At 37.1% G+C, this 21700-nt stretch overlaps 1 protein-coding gene across 1 annotated transcript in view; it reads left to right on the forward strand.

Moving 5' to 3' along the window:
* Nucleotides 1-21700, forward strand: part of nmdyn-D7 (nucleoside diphosphate kinase homolog 7) — a 124922-nt gene that overhangs the window by 55583 nt on the left and 47639 nt on the right. The window contains exons 4-5 of the mRNA XM_090386614.1: nt 10241-10343; nt 18175-18239. Coding sequence (XP_090242740.1) covers nt 10241-10343; nt 18175-18239 — 168 coding nt within the window. The remainder of the gene's footprint in view (nt 1-10240; nt 10344-18174; nt 18240-21700) is intronic.

The raw sequence follows: 21700 nt of genomic DNA on the forward strand, positions 1-21700 counted from the left end.
TGCTCAATCAGCTTCAACATCTTGAATATCCGCTACCAATTTCCGAAATGCTGATCTCCAAGTAATTCTCCAGTTGGGCATAGAGAACTTAGTCGATTTCAAGCCTTCTAAAGCTCAGGGTGGACTTTGGTGACTCTCCGATTTCTAGGCAAGTTGATATATCTCTTTTGGAGATTACCCTGACTTCTAATCTCTCTTGGCACAAGCTCATTGCAAATATTGCTTCCTCTGCATCTAAAAAATTTGGTTTTTTATTTCGCTCTCGCCGTTACTTTTCTTCCAAACAGCTGTTCACTCTGTACAAATTGCAAATCCACCCTACCATAAAATATTGTTCCCACATCTGGGGGCAGCCTTCCCAAAACCTTTCTTGGGCTTCTAGATTCCATTCAAAAGAGGTCAGTTAGGTTAATTAATGACTCATCTGTAACAGAGTCTCTCCACTCGCTGCCTCATAGATGTACTGTTTCTGCTGCATGTCTTTTCTATGGATACCTCCATGGGCACTATTCTTCTGAATTGGCTTCTATATTTCCCGCTCTCTCTCTTTCAAAACAGTCCGAACATGTACCACCACCAGCCAACATCCATTTACTGTCCAACTTCAAACTCACAGAACCAACTTTTCATCTTCCTCATTTATTCATTCAACTGCCGTTTTCTGGAACAACCTTCCTTTATATGTCTTTCCTGAAAATTACAATCTACAGAAGATCAAGTCTGCTGTCAACAAATATCTTCTCTCGTCTTCTCAATCTCCAACCCAAGCATGGTACTAAGTACTATAGGTTCTAATACTCTCGTGCTTGGGGTTTTCATAAAAAAAAAATATATATATATATGCCTCAGCTAATGCTAATGTAAGTACTCCTACAAAATTTAACCAAGCCTACAAATTTTCCTATCTTCGATTTTGCTCTCTCTGTGCAAATCCCACAACTTGGTCCTTGAGGTTGTCACGGACATTCTCTCAGATATGCCAGACAAGCTGTTCTTGCTACCTGGGAGTCTAAAACGCTGATGGAACTGATATTCGGGTGACACTCAAGTCAAAGTGGACCCAATTTCGGCGAAGTCCGGATGGTCTATGACAGCCAAATCCTCTGCTTACACCGTCACGATGGTGGGACTGTTAGTAATCCTGGGTATAACCTTCATGCACAAGTACATGGTGGGTGACCACCCAGGTGTGAATCAACGTAAGCAGGGGTCGAGGTGTGGCGCCCACACCACATGGAGGAACGCCGCCCCTCCATGTTACCAGGCAGTACTAGGTGGTAGATGACTCTCATCAACCGGTGAAATACCACCACTTTGCTTATTGGAGGTTTGAAGTGGTGGAACCCATGTTTAGTCTCTAGAGCTAAGTTCCGGCCAACCCTTCCCTATCTCTTCCATCATGCAGTATGATTGATGATTTTTTGAGGTTATGATGAATGTCGTGGCGAGATCCAATATTCCTTACATTTCGAGGGTACAGCTCTAAAACGGTGTTCGCAGGCCGGCCGCTAGTTAGTACACCGGACTAAACCTATTGGTAACTCTCTAGGAAGCTTCCAGATCAGCTAGTGTATAATCTTGCTACCTCTACTCTGCCAGATAGTGACTGGAGGGAGTCCGAGTAGTGTGTATGCGGGGAGCATTGTCGAGACCACGTTATGTCAAGGATCTGGGTATATTCTTACCACATGTACGCCATATCCAAAAATTTCATTACTTCATACAGCATGTCCCACCCACTTTTTCTTACTATCGAATACACCATGAATTGTCAAAATAATAGAGCAAGCTTATCTGCGAAAAGATCTAAACCTCCCAAGGACTTCCTAATTCATTTCACAAATATACGTGGTCTCAATTCTAATCTCAACGATGTCCATTTCCACTTGCAGTCTGCCAAACCCCATGTACCTTTTCTAACTGAATCTCAGTTATCAGTTGATTCAACTACTGCTCATCTCAGATGTCCAAATTATTTGCTGTATGATTCCTTTCGCCTCAAAGGTGGTACTTGTGCATATGTCCGTTCTGATATTCTCTGTCAGAGACTTGGAAATTTGGAATCTCCTCTCTTTGATCTTCTCTGGTTTAAAATCTCTCTACCTCATTGTGTAAAATTCATCTGTTGTCTCTACCGTTCTCCCAACTCCACTAATCACTTGGAGCTCTTTGACTTCCTCTCTTTGCAACTTGACTTTCTCCAGTCCAACTTTCCTAACAGTGAGGTAATTTTCCTTGGTGATTTTAACGTTCACAACTCCAGCTGGCTTCCGTTTTCTAGTCACACCGACCCAGCTGGTCGAGATGCTGAGGCTTTTGCAATTACTAATGACCTAGCACAGATTGTTCATTTACCTACAAGAATACCGGACAATCCTAATCATACAGCCAATACGCTTGATCTTTTTCTCACAAACAACCCTTCTAAGTACAAGGTCACAGGTCATCCCATTTTACAAGAATGCAAAATGGGATGACCTGCGAGACTTCTTTTCTTCTTTTCCTTGGTCTGATTACTGTTTCAAAACTTCTGATGTCAACGTTTGCTCAGATCGTGTCAGTGAAATTATTCTTGCAGGAATGGAATCCTTTATCCCACACTCCACTTTAAAATCTCGTCCTTTATCTAAACCTTGGTTTTCCAATAAATGTGCTAAGGCTGTCCAAGAGAAGAACGTTGCATATCGTAATTGGCTTGATTCTAATTCTTCAGTTTCATTTTCTGCCTACACCAAAGCTCGCAACAATTGTAAAGCAGTTATTAATCAGTCCAAACTAGAGTTTGAACAGGCTAAGAGTAGAAAACTTGCTTCTTGCCCTAATGGTAGCCGAGCATTCTGGTCTCTTGCCAAAGCTATTGCCCGCAACTTTTGCCCATCTCTGCTCCCACCTCTGTCCAAACCAGATGGTTCTGTTTTCACTTCAGCCAAGAATAAAGCTGACCTGCTAGCATCCCATTTTTCTTCGAGCTCATGTATTAATGATCTTGGTAAAACACCTCCCACCATTCCTAATACGCTCCATTCAATGCCTCCTGTGGTCTTCCGTCAAAAGGATATCAGAAGGATTTTGATGAATCTTGATGCTAAGAAAGCTCCAGGTCCTGATGGTATTTCTCCACTTGTTCTCAAAACCTGTGCTCCTGAACTTACTCCTATTCTTTGCCGCCTTTTTTTCACTTTCTTATTCCAAAGGTGTTTTTCCTTCTGCTTGGTAATTTGCTCATATCCAGCCAGTTCCTAAAAAGGGTGACAAATCCCTCCCATCCAATTATCGTCCCATTGCAATTACTTCTACTCTTTCTAAAGTAATGGAGAAATCAATTAACCACCAACTCTTAAACTACCTAGAAACCTTCCGTCTGATCAACGATCGCCAGTATGGATTCCGTCAGTGTCGATCCACTGGTGATATTCTGGCTTATGTTACCCATTTATGGACTAATTCAATGGAAAGGTTCGGTGAAACACAAGTAGTTGCTCTTGACATCTCAAAGGCTTTTGATCGTGTTTGGCATAAAGGTCTTCTAAACAAGCTTCCATCTTATGGTTTGCCAACTGTTTTTAGTTATTGGTTATCCAGTTTTCTCTCTGATCGCTCACTGAGGGCGATGGTAGATGGCTCTCTGTCTTCTAACTTCTCCACTAATGCCGGTGTCCCCCAAGGTTCAGTTCTTTCCCCCACTCTTTTCCTCTTGTATATCAATGACCTTCTTCCATTGACTGCAAATCCTATCCATAGTTTTGCCGATGATAGCACATTGCATTCAACTTTCCATTTTGAGAAACCTTGTCCAGCACAATCAGTTTCAAGTTCTCGAAAATCTGCTGCCAATTCCTTAAATGCCGATCTTCAGGTAATTCTCCAGTGGGGCAAAGACAACTTAGTTGATTTCAACCCTTCTAAAACTCAATCTTGTCTTATATCTCGCAAAAAGGATTCTTCTGCTCCTATGCTTATCTTTAGTGACACTCCAATTTCTAGGCAAAATGATATATCTCTTTTGGGGATTACCCTGACTTCTAATCTCTCTTGGCACAAGCACATTACAAATATTGCTTCCTCTGCATCTAAAAAACTTGGTTTTCTCTTTCGCTCTCGGCGTTACTTTTCTCCCAAACAGCTGCTCACTCTGTATAAATCGCAAATCCGCCCTGCCATGGAATATTGTTCCCACATCTGGGGTGGTGCCCCCAAAACCTGTCTCAGGTTTCTTGATTCCATTCAGAAGAGGGCAGTTAGGTTAATTAATGATTCATCTCTAACAGAGTCTCTCCACTCGCTTTCTCATAGACGCACTGTTTCTGCTGCATGCCTCTTCTACAGATACTTCCATGGGCACTGTTCTTCTGAATTGGCTTCTATAATTCCCGCTCTCTCTTTCAAAACAGTCCGAACACGTGCCGCCACCAGCCAACATCCATTTACTGTCCAACTTCAAACCCACAGAACCAACTTTTCATCTTCCTCATTTATTCATTCAACTGCCGTTTTCTGGAACAACCTTCCTTCATATGTATTTCCTGAAAATTACAATCTACAGAAGTTCAAGTCCAATATCAACAAATATCTTCTTTCGTCTTCTCAACCTCCAACTCAAGCACGGTACTAAGTACTATAGGTTATAATACCTCTTGTGTTTGGGGTTTTCATAAAAAAAAAAAAAAAACAGAAGAACCAATTTATTTGTGTTTCTTCAAAATATGAATTAATTAGATTAAAAGTATCTTTACCAGTTGTATGTTCTAATAAAGGTTATAAAGCATATTTTCCTCCACTTTACCATCATTCAGGTATCTTATAAATGCAATTAAAATTGCTAGATTAGTAAGGTCAGTAATCTCATCTAACTGCAAAGCATAAATTGCACTTTTTTGAACTCTTTCTACTATAAATGATTCAACATCATCAGACCAATTGTGTATTCGCTGAGACACTGCGTTATTAGAAAAGGGTATCATCTCCAACTTCTTAACTGAATCATCTCCAAATATACACTTGACAGTTTCTTTTGCATATCGCAAAATCAATTCTTCTGCAACAGAATGAGATTCCCAGCCTTTGAAATTTGGTAATTTACTAAATATGAAGCTTCAATCACTGTATTGCTTTTTTGATTATTGAGCAAAATATATTAATCAGCATCATGTTTTTTAATTCTTGCGATTTCTGTTTAAAAAATCAATAGGCTTATCAACATAGTTTTCGTGTTTTGATTTTAAAGTCGAGACAAAAAAGATGGTTTCAAGCTACTATTTTCAAGCACTTCTCCACAAATGACACATTGTGGGCATTGATACTCATCACCTCCGAGAACTGAAAAATCAAATATAATGTAATCTTCATTATTTTCCTCTTTTTTAATGTTCATCTTTATACCGATATCTTGGACACATTTTTATTCACTATTTTAGAATTTTGATTTGAATGCATTTTACTAATTTCTTGTTCACTTTGAGTTGAATTTGTGAGAAGATTTTTGTACTTCTCATTAACATGTTTCTTAATATTGTTTTTCCTTATGCTTCCAGTCTTCAATCAATTATCCATTATGGCTGTTATTATTAAAAAATATTTATATCATAAAAAATTTATTCTATAAAACTTATATATTTATTTATTTTATATTTTACAGAACTTACTGACTTACATCTGATTTCTTACTAAACATTTTACTGTTGTCATTTATATCAATAAAGTAAACATTATATGAGGGATGTTCAATAAAGAATGGTAAATTTTTTTGTTCCCACACCATTATTAATCATCCATATTTTGATGGTCCTTTTCAAAGTAGTCCCCATTTCATGAAATGCACTTCAATGTTTTTGCCATTCTTAAAAAACATGGTGGAAGCTATTTTTTGACATGCTTTTGGGAACTGCATCCAGTGTTGTTACAACTTCTTATGACAACTGGAAATGTTTTCCTCGCAGCTTCTTCTCTGACTTTAGAAAAAACAAATCGCAAGGTGCAAGGTCAGTGCTGTAGGGCAGATGAGGAACACATTTGGCATTAATTCTGGCTAAGTACTTGATGACAGTATGAGCAATGTGAGGTTGTCGTAATGTAGCATCCACTCATCCACTTGCAGTTGTAGTAATTTGAGAGCAATGTGATCCTGCAAAGTGTGCAGTACAGTTCTGTAGTAAGGTTCTGTAACATTCGTATGATGTGGCACAACATTCTGGTAGACCAGTCCTTGAATGTCAGAAAAAAAACAGAGATGACCATAACCTTTCCTGCAGAAGCCACAACTTTTGCTTTTTCGGTATTGGTGATGACATAGACTTCCAAACAAAGCTTTGTTGCTTACTCTCTTGATCAAAATGATGAAGCCACATCTCATCCAGCGATAATACCTTGTGCAGAACCTCACCATCTTCAGTAAACATCTTTTGAAGCTCCTGACAAAGCTCCATGAGAACTTGTTGTTACTCAGGTGTGAGTAGTCTTTGGAATCCAGTATCATGTGGAAATGGTTATGGAGAATCCTGTCTATGCTTCCTACTGATATGTTGAACATCTCCGCCAGTTGCCTTCCTGTTACATGCTGATCTTCTTTTAACGATTTCTCACATTTATGATTTCTGGTGATTTCAGTGGTTGAGCATCAGGACCGTCAATTTTTGTGATTCAATCACATTATTAAACAATCTTTAAACATTCTTAACCACCTGCAAGCTGTGCTATATAGGAGTGTAGATTCACATTAAGTTTTTTAACGTTTCATATACTTCAGCTGATGTATACCTGAGACAGAAACAAAATTTGCGAGCAGCATACTGTTCCTCACGTGTCACTTTCATTATTACATAGGTAAAACTGAACAGGCATAAATTTGATCATAAGGTCACACCGTTCACTTGAGTGAATGATATACAGGAATTTTGCTAATAGGGAGAAGGAGGTGATTATTCCTCTGTATAAGACAATGGTTAAGCCATGTCTTGAGTACTGTGTACAGATCTGGAGGCCTCATTTTAAGATGTAGAGTTGCTAGAACGAGTACAGAGAAGGGCAACAAGACTGGTGAGGGGAACATTAGCATTAGCATTAGTAGAGGCATTTGATGCAAGAAAGCAAGCTTATGCAGCATCAGCCAAAAAAATTAAAGTAAAATAAATAAATAAAAAATAACCACTTCCAATTCACCCCTCTGTTCGATCGAAATACCTGTCCAGCCGAGCCTTAAACTTATTTAGGCTATCAACTTCCATGACAAGGGATGGAAGTCTGTTCCACCTACCAACCACCCGCTGGCTAAAGGCAAATTTCCGCACATCTATCCTACATCTGTCTTTCCTCAATTTGAATTTATGCCCTCTCAGGTGATTATTCTGAGCAAGAGGACGAATCCCATCAGCATTGAGCATGCTCAAACCATTCAAAGCTTTGTACACCTCTATCAGATCACCTCGCTGCTGCCTAGTCTCCAGACACTGTAATTCGCAAACCTTAAGCCTTTCTTCATAAGAGCACCCCTTTGTTCCATTCACTAATCTTGTTGCCCTTTTCTGTACTCGTTCCAGCAGCTCTACATCCTTCTTGAAATGAGGTCTCCAGGCCTGTATACAGTACTCTAGGTGTGGCCTGACCATTGCCTTATACAAGGGAATAATCACCTCCTTATCCCTGCTAGAAAAATTCCTATATATCATTGACAATACACCATGAGCTACTCTTGCAGCCCGTCTGCACTGCTCAGAGAACTTCATATATGCCTGCACAACCACCCCCAGGTCCCTTTCATTCTCTACCACTGTCAGTGTAGTACCACAGAGTTGATATGTTGCTCTGGGGTTGCTGTTTCCCATATGTAGTACTTTACATTTGTCAATGTTAAACTTCATTTGCCACCTCTCAGCCCATCTGTTCAACCTTTCCAGATCCTGTTGCAGCAGCATAGTGTCAGTAGTGTCCTTGACAACCCTGCTAACCTTCGTATCGTCTGCAAACTTGGACATTAAGCTTGATATACCATCTCAATATCATTTATAAATATAGAAAACAATAAAGGACCCAATACTGAACCCTGAGGGACTCCACTAATAACATTAGTCCACGATGAGCAGTGTCCATTGATTACCACTCTCTGTCTTCTCCCCCTCAACCACCCCTTTATCCATAGCAGCAATTTGCCTCCAATGCCACACTGCTCCAATTTGTGCAGCAGTCTTCCATGTGCAACAGTATCAAAAGCCTTTCTAAGATCCAAGTATATAATATCAAAGTTATTCCCTGCATCCAGTTCTTTTGTGACTGCATCATAGTATCCAATCAAATTGGTCAGGCAAGACTTCCCCTTAACAAAACCATGCTGTGTCTGAGCTGTAACTGAAGTCTTGTCTAGATGATCCTGCAGTGCTTCTTTAACTAGTGCCTCCATTAATTTTCCGGGAACAGAAGTTAAACTCACAGGTCTATAATTACTTGTGTCAGCCTTTCATCCTCCTTTGTGAATTGGGGTCACATTTGCACATCTCCAGTCCCCTGAGTCCAAGGAAGCTCTCATAATTATGGCTAAGGGTTTGCTTACTTCCATTGCTGCCTCCTTTAATATAACTGGATAGATTCCATCCACCCCAGGTGCCTTTCTTGTGTTTATCTTCAACAATTTCTCCTCCACTTTACTCTCAGTTATTACAAGATTCTCTAGCTTACTGCCAGAGTTGAATTCACCTCTGGCATTCCCCTCGCTGAATAACTCCTCATGTGTGAATGTCGATTCAAAATATTCATTTAGTTTGTTAGCTACCTGAGCAGGATCATCAACAGTTGACCCATCGATATCAAGTGGACCAATCTGATTCATCCCCTTCCTTCTAGAGTTTACATAAGTAAAGAACTCTTTGCTGTTTTTCTTCGCATCCTTTGCCAAGGATTTCTCGTAATCTGCCTTCGCCTGCCTAACCTCCTTTGTAACTTGGTTACAGATCAACTTGTATCTATCATAGGCTTCTGTGTCACGTGTTAATTTGTATGTATCCCATGCATTTTTCTTCTCTGCCATATGCCTCATTAGTTCATCTGACATCCATTTAGGCCTAAACCTTGAACAATATTTCTTAGTTGGTATGTAAAGCCTAGTAGCTTCCAAGATAAGTTCTTTGAATGCTTCCCATTTTGAATTTGCTGTTGGTAACATCATCAGTTGATCCCACTGTATAGAATTTAAATACTGTCTCGGTCCACCGTAGTCGTCTTTACGAAAGCAATACCCCTTCCCTTTACCCCGGGTAAAGAACAAAGGGGTGTTCTTATGAAGAAAGGCTTAGTTCTGCAAATTGCAGTGTTTGGAGACTTGATTGCGAGGTGATCTGATTGAGGTGTATAAAGCCTTGAATGGGTTGAGCAGGCTCAGTGCTGATGAGATTCTTCCTCTTGCTCAGATTACAAACCTGAGAAGGCATAAATTCAAATTGAGGAAATTTTTTTTGTTTTTTTTGGCTGATGCTGTATAAGCTTGCTTTCTTGCATCATATGCATGCTAATCTCAGTTAGAAATAGCAAGCAATACAGTTAATGAAAAATTATGATCATTCTTTATTGAACAGCCCTCGTAAAATTTTGCAAGGTTATGTAAGCAGAGTTTCTGCACATGCCATCTATTTCTGAATTTGAGATATGTCTGATTCCAAATTCACAACGTGCACTACTTTATTGTCTTTAATAACACTGACTAATTGGTTATCTTGAATCATGCAGAGTATACATTTTCAACTAATTTTTTTAATAAAAAATGTTTTTATAAAAATTGAAGACAGTATCATAGAATTTTTAGCATGAATCCATGAATCATCATTGCGACCCCCCCAGGGGCTTACAAACCACCAAATGGGAACCGCTGCCCTACACTATTCACATCTGCACAACATCATTGGAAATAATTGTTCACGTTTTTTCATCCCAGGTGTTTTTATTTTACAGGATTATTTGTATTTATTCCATACTTGTCTTTATTCTGTATGTTACTACAAGTCTCTTAATTGATTAAGTTAATTAAGATATATTTTATAGTAATATTATTAGTATCATTAGACAAGTTATGTAGATTATGTATAGATTTCAGTTAATAAAGGTACTCAGAATTCCCTGTATAATATTTTAAAATATTTATATGGTCCTTTATAATATTTTAAAATGTCACTAGTAAATGTAAGCTATAACTGTTTTTAATTTTGGCATATTTTAAACCAAATCTGATTTTTTTTTTTTTTTTTTCTCATTGTAATTAAAGGAACTGGAATTTTTTTTCCCTTCTACCGGACTAGCCCACTGCAATACTGCACTTTTCAGCAATAGTACTTGTTGTATTATCAAACCGCATGCTGTAAGAGAAGGTAACGTTTTATAATTGATAAGTTATAATATCCCATAACTAATACACATTTCATTTAATGGAATTCAGTCTAAATTTATTGTCACATAGTATTCAAAACAATTGTGTATCATTCATTCGTTGACAAATGGAATCTCTTCCAGCAACCAAAATGACAGAATGCTAAACAAAGAAAAATAATCTTTTCAGCTGCTCCTCACATTAAACCACACATCCTTCACACCTTACAGCCATTGGAATGGTCAACCACCTCCTTGATTTTCCTCCTCTCACCAAGTAGTGATGGATCCACCATAGAACAATGACTACATTAATATGCTGACCTTTAGCTGAATCAATATTAAAATAATAAATCAGTTGTCTAACTTCACTAACCATGTGGCAGACAATTTCCAAGTTGTGCTTTCAAAATTAATAGTTATTATTGCATTGAAATCCTCATTATCGAGATAAACATAATGTTCACAGAAGTTTAGGTTCCTCCTTCGTGCCTGGAGTACAGAGTGATTACCATGCCTAAAAATGTTCCTGCCAGTCTATCCGATTTTTGATTGATCTCACTCTTAATTGGCTCAAATTAGAAAAATATATGCTTCTCTACTTATGAGCTAAAATCTTCATGAAAGACCAATACATACCCATTTATGGAATGGGGAAAATGGTCTACCATAACATACCTAGATGCTCTAATTCTTAACTATTGTAATCAGGAGGTTGGCTGTTACCCTGGAACATGCTGCATTTAATTCTGTTTTCATTAAATACCCCTTTCTCTACTTGAACAATTCTTTCTAATAAAAGAACTTGTGGTATACTTCATTATGCTCGGTTGCTTCATTATGCATGCTAGTTGGGGGGGCAGACAAGTCTAATATAGACACATTTATTTGATGATATGTATCAAAGTAATGCTTGCACACATCTTAATAGTTCTTGTTTGTTGCCACAACAGCCAATATTGGCAATAAGGTTAACAACGTTTCAAATGAGAAACAAGAAACAAACGGGAAGCTAAAGCTAGGGAAACAAGCTTTAAAAACTTCAAGGGATGTGTCAGGGTAGTAAACTATAAAAAAAATACTTAAGTCTTAACTGTGCTGCCAATAAAAGCAGTGAATTTGAACTCCTGGTTAGGACAACTAACACTGACATAATACAGCTAATGGAAATGTGGTGCCATCTGGAAATTGGGGGTGATGAGTTTCATTTAGGATAGATAGGGAAGATAGAAGGTGTGGTGGGATCATGCTCCTTGTAAAAAGCAGCCTAAGCATGAAAAGTGTTTTTGCAGAGTCAAAAGGTACACATTCCAGCAAGGATCTGAGTGATGTGAGTTAGTTGGAAGCAAAGGTATAATGAGAATGTGAGAAATCTATAGACCAGAAGATTGTGAAGAATATGGTGAGATTCTCTACTTGCAGGTGAAATGGACAAAAAGTGTGAGTGTGAATGGACAAAAATTAAGAGTGTTATGGGTGATTTTGGTTTTTCCCTAATTGATTAGAATAAATGGGAGGGAAATTCACACAGGGAATAATTTTAAATAAACCAGATGATTATTCTAAAAATATTTCTTGACTAAATGTCTAAGAGTTTGAAAAGGTTGTTTATGCATGCATCGTTTAATTGTATCTCATATTGTAAATACCTTCACAATGAGTTGCCGAGGTATTGCACTGCTTTGAATAAGTACTTATTCAGAGCGTTACTTATACAGAGCAGTCGGCAACTCATTGTGAAGGTCACAATATGAGATATAATTAAACAATGCATGCATACTACCTGGGTAGTAGAAATGATGGAAGTGCATTACACATGCATAAACAACCTTTTCAGATGATTATTATTTGTACCAGCATGTTAGAGAAAATTCTAGAGGTGAGAATATTCTAGACCTGATCATTACTATAAATCATCATAGTGCTCAGATTACAGGAACCATTGGTAGGTAGTGATGACAGTTGTCGGAAGATGAAGAAAGATGTTGCAGTAGTTAAAGGTAAAGACATAAGTTCTGATTTCAGAACTTATGTCTGACAGATTAAGACACTACATGGTCTATCAATTGGGAAGATTGCAGAGGGAGGATGAATACATTATAATTATGGATACCTTTACATCGCTAATCACAGAAGCCATAAATGCACATATATATATTATCAACAACATTGTTTGTTTGTTTAGGGGTTTTATGGCACATATTATCAACAACATTATATTTATGGGTGAAACATTGTTTGTTTGTTTAGGGGTTTTATGGCACATCGGCTCTAAAAACTTAAAGATATATGACATATTTTCATTGCCCGATAAAATCTGTCTGAGTGTATACGACTCAGCCAGATGAGCAAAACACAAACAGTGATCATTATTAAAATGTGCACATTCAATTAAATATGCCAGACTCTTAAAATGATGTCACAATTTCCAGACATAGGATGATTGTCTGCCCTTGCCAGATAGCAATGCACCAAGTGACAATGTCCTATGCAGAGATGAGTTAGAATAACTTCCTATTTATGTTTCCTGTGCAGACCAGACTGCCAATGTTTAATTACGAGTATACGATATCAAAATTATTTTTTGCATCCAGTTCCTTTGTGACCACATCGTAGTATCCAATCAAATTGGTCAGACTAGACTTCCCCTTAACAAACCCATGCTGTGTATGGACTATAACTGCTGTCTTGTTAAAGAAGAAATGTCCTTCATTTCTTCTTTAACCAGTTACTCCATTATTTTCCCCAGAACAGAAGTTAAACTAACAGATCTTTAATTATTCGTGTCACCCTCTGATCCCCTTTGTGAACTGGGGACACGTTCGCACATCTCTAGTCCACGGAAATCTCCTCTGATTCCAAGGATGCTCTCATGATTATGGCTAAGGGTTTGCTTACTTCTTCTGCTGCCTCCTTTAATATAACTGGATTGATTTCATCCACACCAGGTGCCTTTCTGATGTTTAACTTCAACAATTTCTCCTCCACTTTGCTCTCAGTTATTACAAAATCATTTAGCTCCCTGTCAGAGTTTGATATGTTTCTAGCCTCCACTTCCCTACGGAATTCCTCATGTGTGAATGTAGATACAAAATACTCATTAAGTTTGTCAGCTACCTGAGTAGGATCATCAACAGTCGGACTATCAAATGGACTCATCTGATTCATCTCCTTCCTTCTACAGTTTACATAAGTAAAGAAGTCTTTGCTGTTTTTCTTTAAATCCTTTGCCAAAGATTTCTCATAATCTGCCTATTGTGACCTTGTTACAGACTAGCTTATACCTACCATAGGCTTCTGTGTTACCTGATAATTTATAAGCATCCCATGCATTTTTCTTCTCTGCCACATTAGTTCATCTGACATCCGTTTAGGCCTAAACCTTGAACAGTATTTCTTAGTTGTTATGAAAAGCCTAGTAACTTTCAAGATTAATTCTTTGAATGCCTCCCATTTAGAATTTGCTGTTGGTAACACAATCAGTTGGCCACTGTATAGAATTTAAAAACTGTGTGAGACCACTGTAGTGACCTTTACAAAGGCAAAACCTTTCCCTTTACCCCAGATGGTTGTTACATCTTTAAGAAAATCCCACATCAGTAGAGGTTCCTTTATCTGCAGATTCTTAATGCATGAATAATCACTACTGATAATGAGATCAAGATACTACTCCCTCTGGTTGCCTCTTGAACATGCTGCTGCAGAAAACAGTCATCCAATAAATCCTCAAAAGTCTTGCTTGCTTGTGTGCATGTGACAAACGCACAAGTTCCAGTCAATATCTGGTAAGTTAAAATACCTCATTGTAAAACATTCTGATTTACTGGTCCACTCTATTTTTCTGTACAGTTGTTCATTGTAATTAGGGTAGCTGAAATCAGTAGTAGTTGAGGCAACTGATAACTGAGACTATCTCAGAATAAGTAAGTGGGGCTTAGCATATTATAGGTGTGAAATAGAAGTCATTGAGATTGGTACTGAGTCCATATATATTTGTGAAATGAATCACGTTTTTGTGAAGTTTAGATCTTTTTACAGATAAGTTTATTCTGTTAGTTTGAATATTCATAATGCATTCAGTAGATCAAGTAAAAGTGGATGGGGAGGAATATGTTTTATGAATGAATGAAACTTTTGGATATGGTATATACTCAGCAAGAATACCCAACTCCTTGAGGTAACATGGCCTTCACAATATCCCCTGGATATGAACAAATATCTGTGCAGAAGAAAAAACACCATTGGAATAAGAAAATGTAAAAAGGTGACTCAAAGAAGCATGACATGGAACACACTGGCACTTAGAACAAGTGGAGAAATGTTATCAAGGTCTGGAGCTTCGTTGGAATCCAGGTTGCTAAAAATTCTTTTATTATTTCTCTGTTGAAAGATCATCAGATTTTTTGAGTGGAGTGGTGTGCATTTAGTATGTAAGGAGGTGATTTCCAAGATCATCAATAGAAGGTTTTTGAAAAAAGGCAAGATGCTAATAAGTCAGTCTTGATCAAGCTTGGATTGAGTAATAAATGTTTTACAACTGTTATTAGCTTTTAGTGTAGACAGATTTTGTGTACAAGCGAAGTGCTGCAGTAGCCTTAGCACATTTATTGGAAAAACCACGGTTTAGATCTTCTTCTTCAAGAGGAGTGTTTCCATTTACAACGAGTTTCCTCAGCCTACAAGTTATTTTTTGGTAAGAATTTTTTCCCGCCATAAAGTGCGGTTTAAGGTGTTTTGGTCGGTTAAATCTCGGGCTGTCATGCACTCCCATACTCCATCCATCCATGTCCTCCTAGGTCTTCCTCTTCTCCTTCTTCCAGGAGGTATCCATTCCAGGATAGCCTTTGGATATCTGATTTCTTGCATCTGTTTGACATGTCCATACCATGTTAAATGCTTTTCTTTGATAGTGTCAATAATATTCTTTTTCACTTCCATTTTCTCTCTATGTCTTCATTCCATTTTCTGTATCTTCTAGAAGTTCGTGCTGAGCATCTCCAAAAACCCATTTTTGTGGAGAGCAATTTGTTTTCCCCCTCACCTATTCAACATCCAGGTTTCCACTCCGTACAATAGAAGACTTTGTACAATCTTTTGAAATATAGGTTTCTTTGTTTTATTTAGGATATTTCTGCTCCATAGAACAGAATTTAACATACCGATAGCCTTTCTGCCATCTGCAATTCTCTTATTGATCTCTGCTTGGGATGATCCACCACTTTGTAAGATTGATCCCAAATATTTGAATTTATCTACTTGTTACAAAAAGTAAATTGTGAATATAGATGTTCTTGTTGATCGACAATCCCATTTTGTTGCATTTTTTTTACTAGGATCTTAGGCAGATGTCGATACAAATTTTGAAAAGTGTTGGTGGCATGCAACAGCCTTGTAATAAGCCTTTTGAAGTGTGGAATTCAGGTGACAAAGCTGATCCTACTTTAATTCTGCATCTATTATTCCTGTAGATTGTCTTAATAATGTTAATCAATTTTCTATCAATATTCACCTTGTGCTTCCCATAAGAGTTTTCTTGGAACACTGTCATGTGCCTTTTCAAGGTCAATGAAAATCATAAAGATTTCTTTTCTTTTCGATTGGTATTTTTCAAGGATCTGTCGTACTGTTGAGATATGGTCTATACATGACCTCCCTGCTGAAAAACCACTTTGTTCTTTTGATACCTCGATTCGAGCTTCTAAATTGTTCCTGATCCATTTTCCAAGAATCTTTAACAGCGGGTTCAAGACACATATTCCTCTGTAATTTCAACAGCTTTTCCGATTGCCCTTCTTATAAATTGATGTAATATATCCTGTTGTCATTTCTTTCGGCATTTCTTCTCCTTTCAGTATATCATTTAACAGTTTTTGTATCCAAACAGCCACTCCTCTTCCTCCATATTTCAGAAGTTCCATATAAACTCCTCCAGGTTCAGGTGATTTGACATTCCTTCCTTCCTTCCTTTAGTAAGAGTTCCACTTCCCTAACAGAAACTTTTAAGCCCAAGTCTTCCACACCAAAATCTTCCACCATCTTGAACTCTTCCCAGTCTTCTTTTAAAAGTCCATAGTACTTCATCCAGTCTTTCATAGGTATTAATTGCAAACCAGCATTGTGTTTATTCTGTTTTCTCAAGTCTTTAAGGACTTTCCATGATTCCGCTGATCGCTTGAAGCCCAATTTGCTATTAATGGTCTCGCATTTCCTTTCCCAGTCTTCATTTTTCACTTCTACTACCAACTGATTGGCTATTTTCTTCTTTTCAACATAAATGTTCCTATATGCATCATTCCTATCACCCAGCCATTTCTGATCTGCAAGTTTCTTTTCCTCTACAGCAGCTCTTACTTTCTCTGTAATCCAGGTCTTTTTTGGTCCTTGGCTCTTCTTTTTTCCTAGGATTTCATGAGCTATTTTTTTTTACAATATTTTTTAAATATTCATAGATTTCTTCAGTATTACCTTTTATCTCTATGTTAATTGCAGCATCCAATCTCCAGGTGGAGTTGTTTCTAATGCTGTCATCTTGAAGTAGTTCAATGTTAAATTGATCCATTTGTAGTATTTCTCCTTCCCTGCATTATTGGTTGTCTACTCTTATTTTCTTAATCCAGTTCCACTTCAGTGTTGTTTTAACCAGAAAATGGCCAGATTCACATTTGACTCTATAACTCTGAAGGTTTAGATAAAGGATCAAATTTTATGGTAAGGGAGTGAGGAATTAAGAATTTCATCCATAAGAATAATTGCACTGACACAGTCTCAGAGAACATAAGGATCAAACAACTTAAAACAATAATAAAACAAAGGAAAAGAGGAGTAGAAATCATGCAGATCATCTTATTTTGCATTCTTGTAATTCCAAATGATATGAGGCTGAGAACAGCCATGTGAGAGAGAGAGAGAGAGAGAGAAAGCTTCTTTGGAGAAGGGGGCCATCACCAAATCTTCATCTGAGGCACCTGAAGACTACTAACATAATTTGAAGTGTTGTTGTTGATGAGGAAAAAATCTAGTGTTGTGTGCTGCAGGTTAGACTTGTCTTATTGGTAAATGAACAAGTTGTGTAAGATCATTAGTAATCACAAGAGCCTCAATATCTTGACCAGCTGGGTCCATGTAACCAAAAAATGATGCTAGTTTGAGTTATGAACATTAAAATCATCATGGAAAATTACTTACTGTTAGGAAAGTTACGTTGGAGAAAGGTGAGCTTTAAGGAAAGGAAGCGAAAATGTTTGTTTAGTAATTTTGGGAGAATGACAGAGACAACACATGACTTTGGTAGACAGGAGCAAAAATTTTTAAATTAGATCAAAATTAGGAAATTCCAGATGAAAGTATCTGAAAAGTAATATCAGATCAGATACATTTAGCATTAGCATTAGTAGAGGCATGTGATGCAAGAAAGCAAGCTTATACAACATCAGCCAAAAATGTGCATTTCTGACCTTCCATGTGGGGTAAGTCCAGTGTTACTAAAAGTTCTGCCTTTAAAGTGAAAAGAATCACACAAAAATAAACAGGAAATTGTGATAAGTTGTGATTGAAGCAGGCAACCAATAATTGAGGTCTGTCAGAAATGTAAGTGGGGCTGCTAAGCCCCACTTACTTTTATATAAAGATGAAAGTATTTGTATATTGAACATATATATTGTATATAACATGGCATATTCTTTTAATGTGTCTATGATATTTATTTTCTAATCCTGTAATTTGTTATAACTCTGATTAATTTAATGATCAGCCATGAAATTGTGTATTGTATTAGTTCTGCTTCCTCCTCCTCCTCCTCCTTATTAAACTGAAAATGTTTTATCTCACTTGTAGGTCTTGCAGGTAAAATAATTCAAGCTATCATTAATGCTGATTTTACCATTACTGCTTTAGAGATGGTAAGTCATGCTTTTTCACTCTGAAATTTTATTTACTTATATAGTAAATATAAGGGAAAAAAAATTTCAGATACTTTTATACTTTTTATGTACTTTTTTCTTGTACTTATCTTTTATCTGTATGAAATGGTTTATTTGTAAATATATTCTTAAAAACACCTTGCTGTATGTATTAAATTTGCACAGAAATATGAGTGGTGTCCTGCAGGGTTTGGCTAATGACAGTAATCAGAAAATGCTACTTCAACAAGACATAAATTATTTAGTTTATAGATAATGAAGAGTTCTTGGGCATAACTATACAATCTGATATGAATTATTCTGAAAGAGAGGCTGTTAGGATGGCTTGTGGTTTTGTCAATAATGTATACAAAGTTTTCCAGTAAAGACAAAGAGGTGCAATGGTTAGGCCACATCTTGAATGTCAAATACAGCCTTGAAGACTCCAGTTTAGGAAAGATGTGGACCTTTGAAAAGAGCACCAAGAAGAAAATGAGATTGGTTAAGAGCACAGAGAGGTACTCAAGAGAGAGAAAGACTTGAATTAATAAATAATTTGTCTAACTTTTCTTTAAATTTGTTAAGGCCACAACACCAGATGGAAGTCTGTTCCAACAGTCAGTTTCTTTCTTGCTAAAAACAAAATTTCACACATCAGTTCAATTTAAATTTAAGTCCACTGTCCAACAAGAGTAAAGATGTCTTAAAAATTAAGTTCATTATTTGAGTTCAAGCCTTAAACACTACAACCAGATCTCCTTATAGGTGCTCTTCATGAGAGTATAATGTTTTCGTCACCTCTTTCTTGTTTGTTTGTCTGGCTTCAGATTCCATCAGTGATTGGAATATGAAGTCATGACTGTGGTTAGCTGATCTCAGGTGGACAGAGTAGGGTTCCCCATGTGAGTTATTTTGGCTTTTCAGCTCACACAACTTCTTGCAAATTGGCCCACAAACACACATTTCTATATACTTAATACATGACAGAGCAGTATAGTCTAAGTCACTGATGCTCCTAAAAAACAACAACATCCTTGCAGGATGTTGCGACACTTCCCAGATGCGACAATTCACAGAACTGAAGTCTTTCTTGATAAAAGTACTCTTTTGTGCCCCAGACTAATCTTTTGTTATTCTTTTATTTATTATCATTCTTGCATGCCTTCTGCATATCTCAGTAGAAGCAGTACAAGAATCAATTTCCCCTCTGCTTGTGGCTGCCATTAAACTGCTTGTCTGCATATACCTCCAAACTGCAATTCTCCAACTCGACTAACCCACAGGTTCTACCTTCTCAATAGCGTCATCAAATATCCTTGTACCCTAAAAACAGGCTTTCCTATTAACAAGTACAGATTATGTTAGAAAAATTCTGCTGTTGAACCTTACACAGTATCTCCAGGACCCAATTGAATAACAGGGCCCTCATCATGTTCCCCCCCCCCCCCATGTCTGGGCAGAATTGCAGATACTTTTAAATTTAATCCTAACCCTTTTTTACCTTTTTTTTTTTTTTTTTTTTTTCAACATTGTCAAATGGTCCCAAAACAATGGATTTGTCTCTTGCACCAAAAATCAATTTCTGTAGGAAATATTACCTCCATTCACACCCGGAACTTAGACTAGTAAATCTAATCATATCAGTAGTCCCTAGTGTCTGCTTTCTTGGTGTGATATTTGACCAAAAACTCACCTTCCTTGAATATAAAAATGCTATGGATTACATGTCTGAAAAAGATATACATCTTAATATGATAGCATAGCTTAATTTATAATGGTACTCACCTTTTTTTTTTATAATCTGCAATTGATGTTTGAATAGGGTGGATGATAATTTTAATTTAAATTAGGAGTAAGTAAGTTGGGGTTTAAAAACAGAAGTTAAAATATGCACAAGGAAGTAGAAGTGCACGTCTTCTTCCTTGGTTGTCAATATTAAAATTGAAAATAAATGGTTAATACTGGAGGCCAATAGCCATAACAAGTGGCTTTCGTTATCCACGTCTTCAGTTGGCAATGATGGATTGAGAGTTAACGCGTGTATTTAAGAAAGCTAAGTTCCCATGATGCTCCTGATTACATGTGGAAATCTCAGGTGCATGAGATTCCAAGCCAGTGCAATGTTGTAAGGTAGTTTGGTATTTAATACTTGGAGATTGGAATGGCGGCGCAACCATTCTATGACTAGAATCTTCATAGTGGAAGATTTTAAAACTGGATTTTAATTTGATAATGGGAATGGCTGAGTCTACTAAGGGGGTGTGATTGTGAGATTGAACATGTGATGCTAGTTCTGTGTTGGTTTGGCCTGCCTTAAACTAATTGTAGTGGTAGTACGCATGTGTGTTTGATGTTTTAATAGAACCATATTTTGAAGTTGTGCTACCAATGTAACATGCATTGCAGTTAGGTTGACATTTTATTAGGTAAATAATATTGTTCATATCGCTGATATGATATTTTTGTGTGTCTTTGTATGAATTAAATAATGAGAAAGTTTATTATAAGTTGAGAATGTGAGGGTGATGTCGATACCTTTGAATGTGCGGCGGAACTGATTGTAAAAATTACTATGGTATGGTAGGATAATACATACATTATTATTAGAGGTGTGTTTGGGTGGATTGTTAATGTTATTTTGGACGGCGAAAACGGTTTGTTGAATTAATTGAGTAGGGTACCTTCTAGATATGAATTTTGTTGTAAGATATTGAAGTTCATGATTGAGATCATTTTGTGTAGAACTGTATTTTATAGCATTGTAAATCTGAGTATAAAGAATGGCTTTTTTTTATGTTAAGGGGGTGGTGCGAATCAAAATGTAGGTACTTGCCAGTATGGGTATTTTTTCTAAAAATTCTTGTTCCTAGTTTGGTGTCATTCCTATATATGGTAAGGCTATTATGGCTATTAGCCTCCAGTATTAACCATTTATTTTCAATTTTAATATTGACAACCAAGGACGAAGACGTGCACTTCTACTTCCTTGCACATATTTTAACTTCTGGGGTTTAAATTAAGCTATGCTATCATATTAAGTCAATTATAAATGGTATTTTAAGTAATCTACAATTATCGAAAAGATAAACATCTTAAGAGTTCTGCCAGGAAAAACATAGGGAGCTGACTATTACACACTACTACATTTGTACCATGCATTAATAAGGTCATGTCTAGACTACCATTCTGTAGTCTATAGCTCTGCTAGACCAAGCACTTTGTTGGCTTGATTCTGTACATTACCAGTTCAGAGCCTATACACTGAAGCACATGAAACCTCCTTGCAGCTGTGCAGACAAATGCTTTTATTAAACTATGCAGCAGAACTCAAAAGGTATCCAAAACACCGAACTTGGAATGGACTTTTCATCTGTAAACCCAAAAACTGGAATACGTCTTTGCTCACTGCAGGCTTACTAACAAATTGACCTTAGTAAGATACAGCCTGTTGTCTCTCATAC

Source organism: Mastigoproctus giganteus, chromosome 1, assembly GCF_048544385.1.
Source record: "Mastigoproctus giganteus isolate SK-2022 chromosome 1, ASM4854438v1, whole genome shotgun sequence".
Classification (NCBI taxonomy): domain Eukaryota; kingdom Metazoa; phylum Arthropoda; class Arachnida; order Uropygi; family Thelyphonidae; genus Mastigoproctus; species Mastigoproctus giganteus.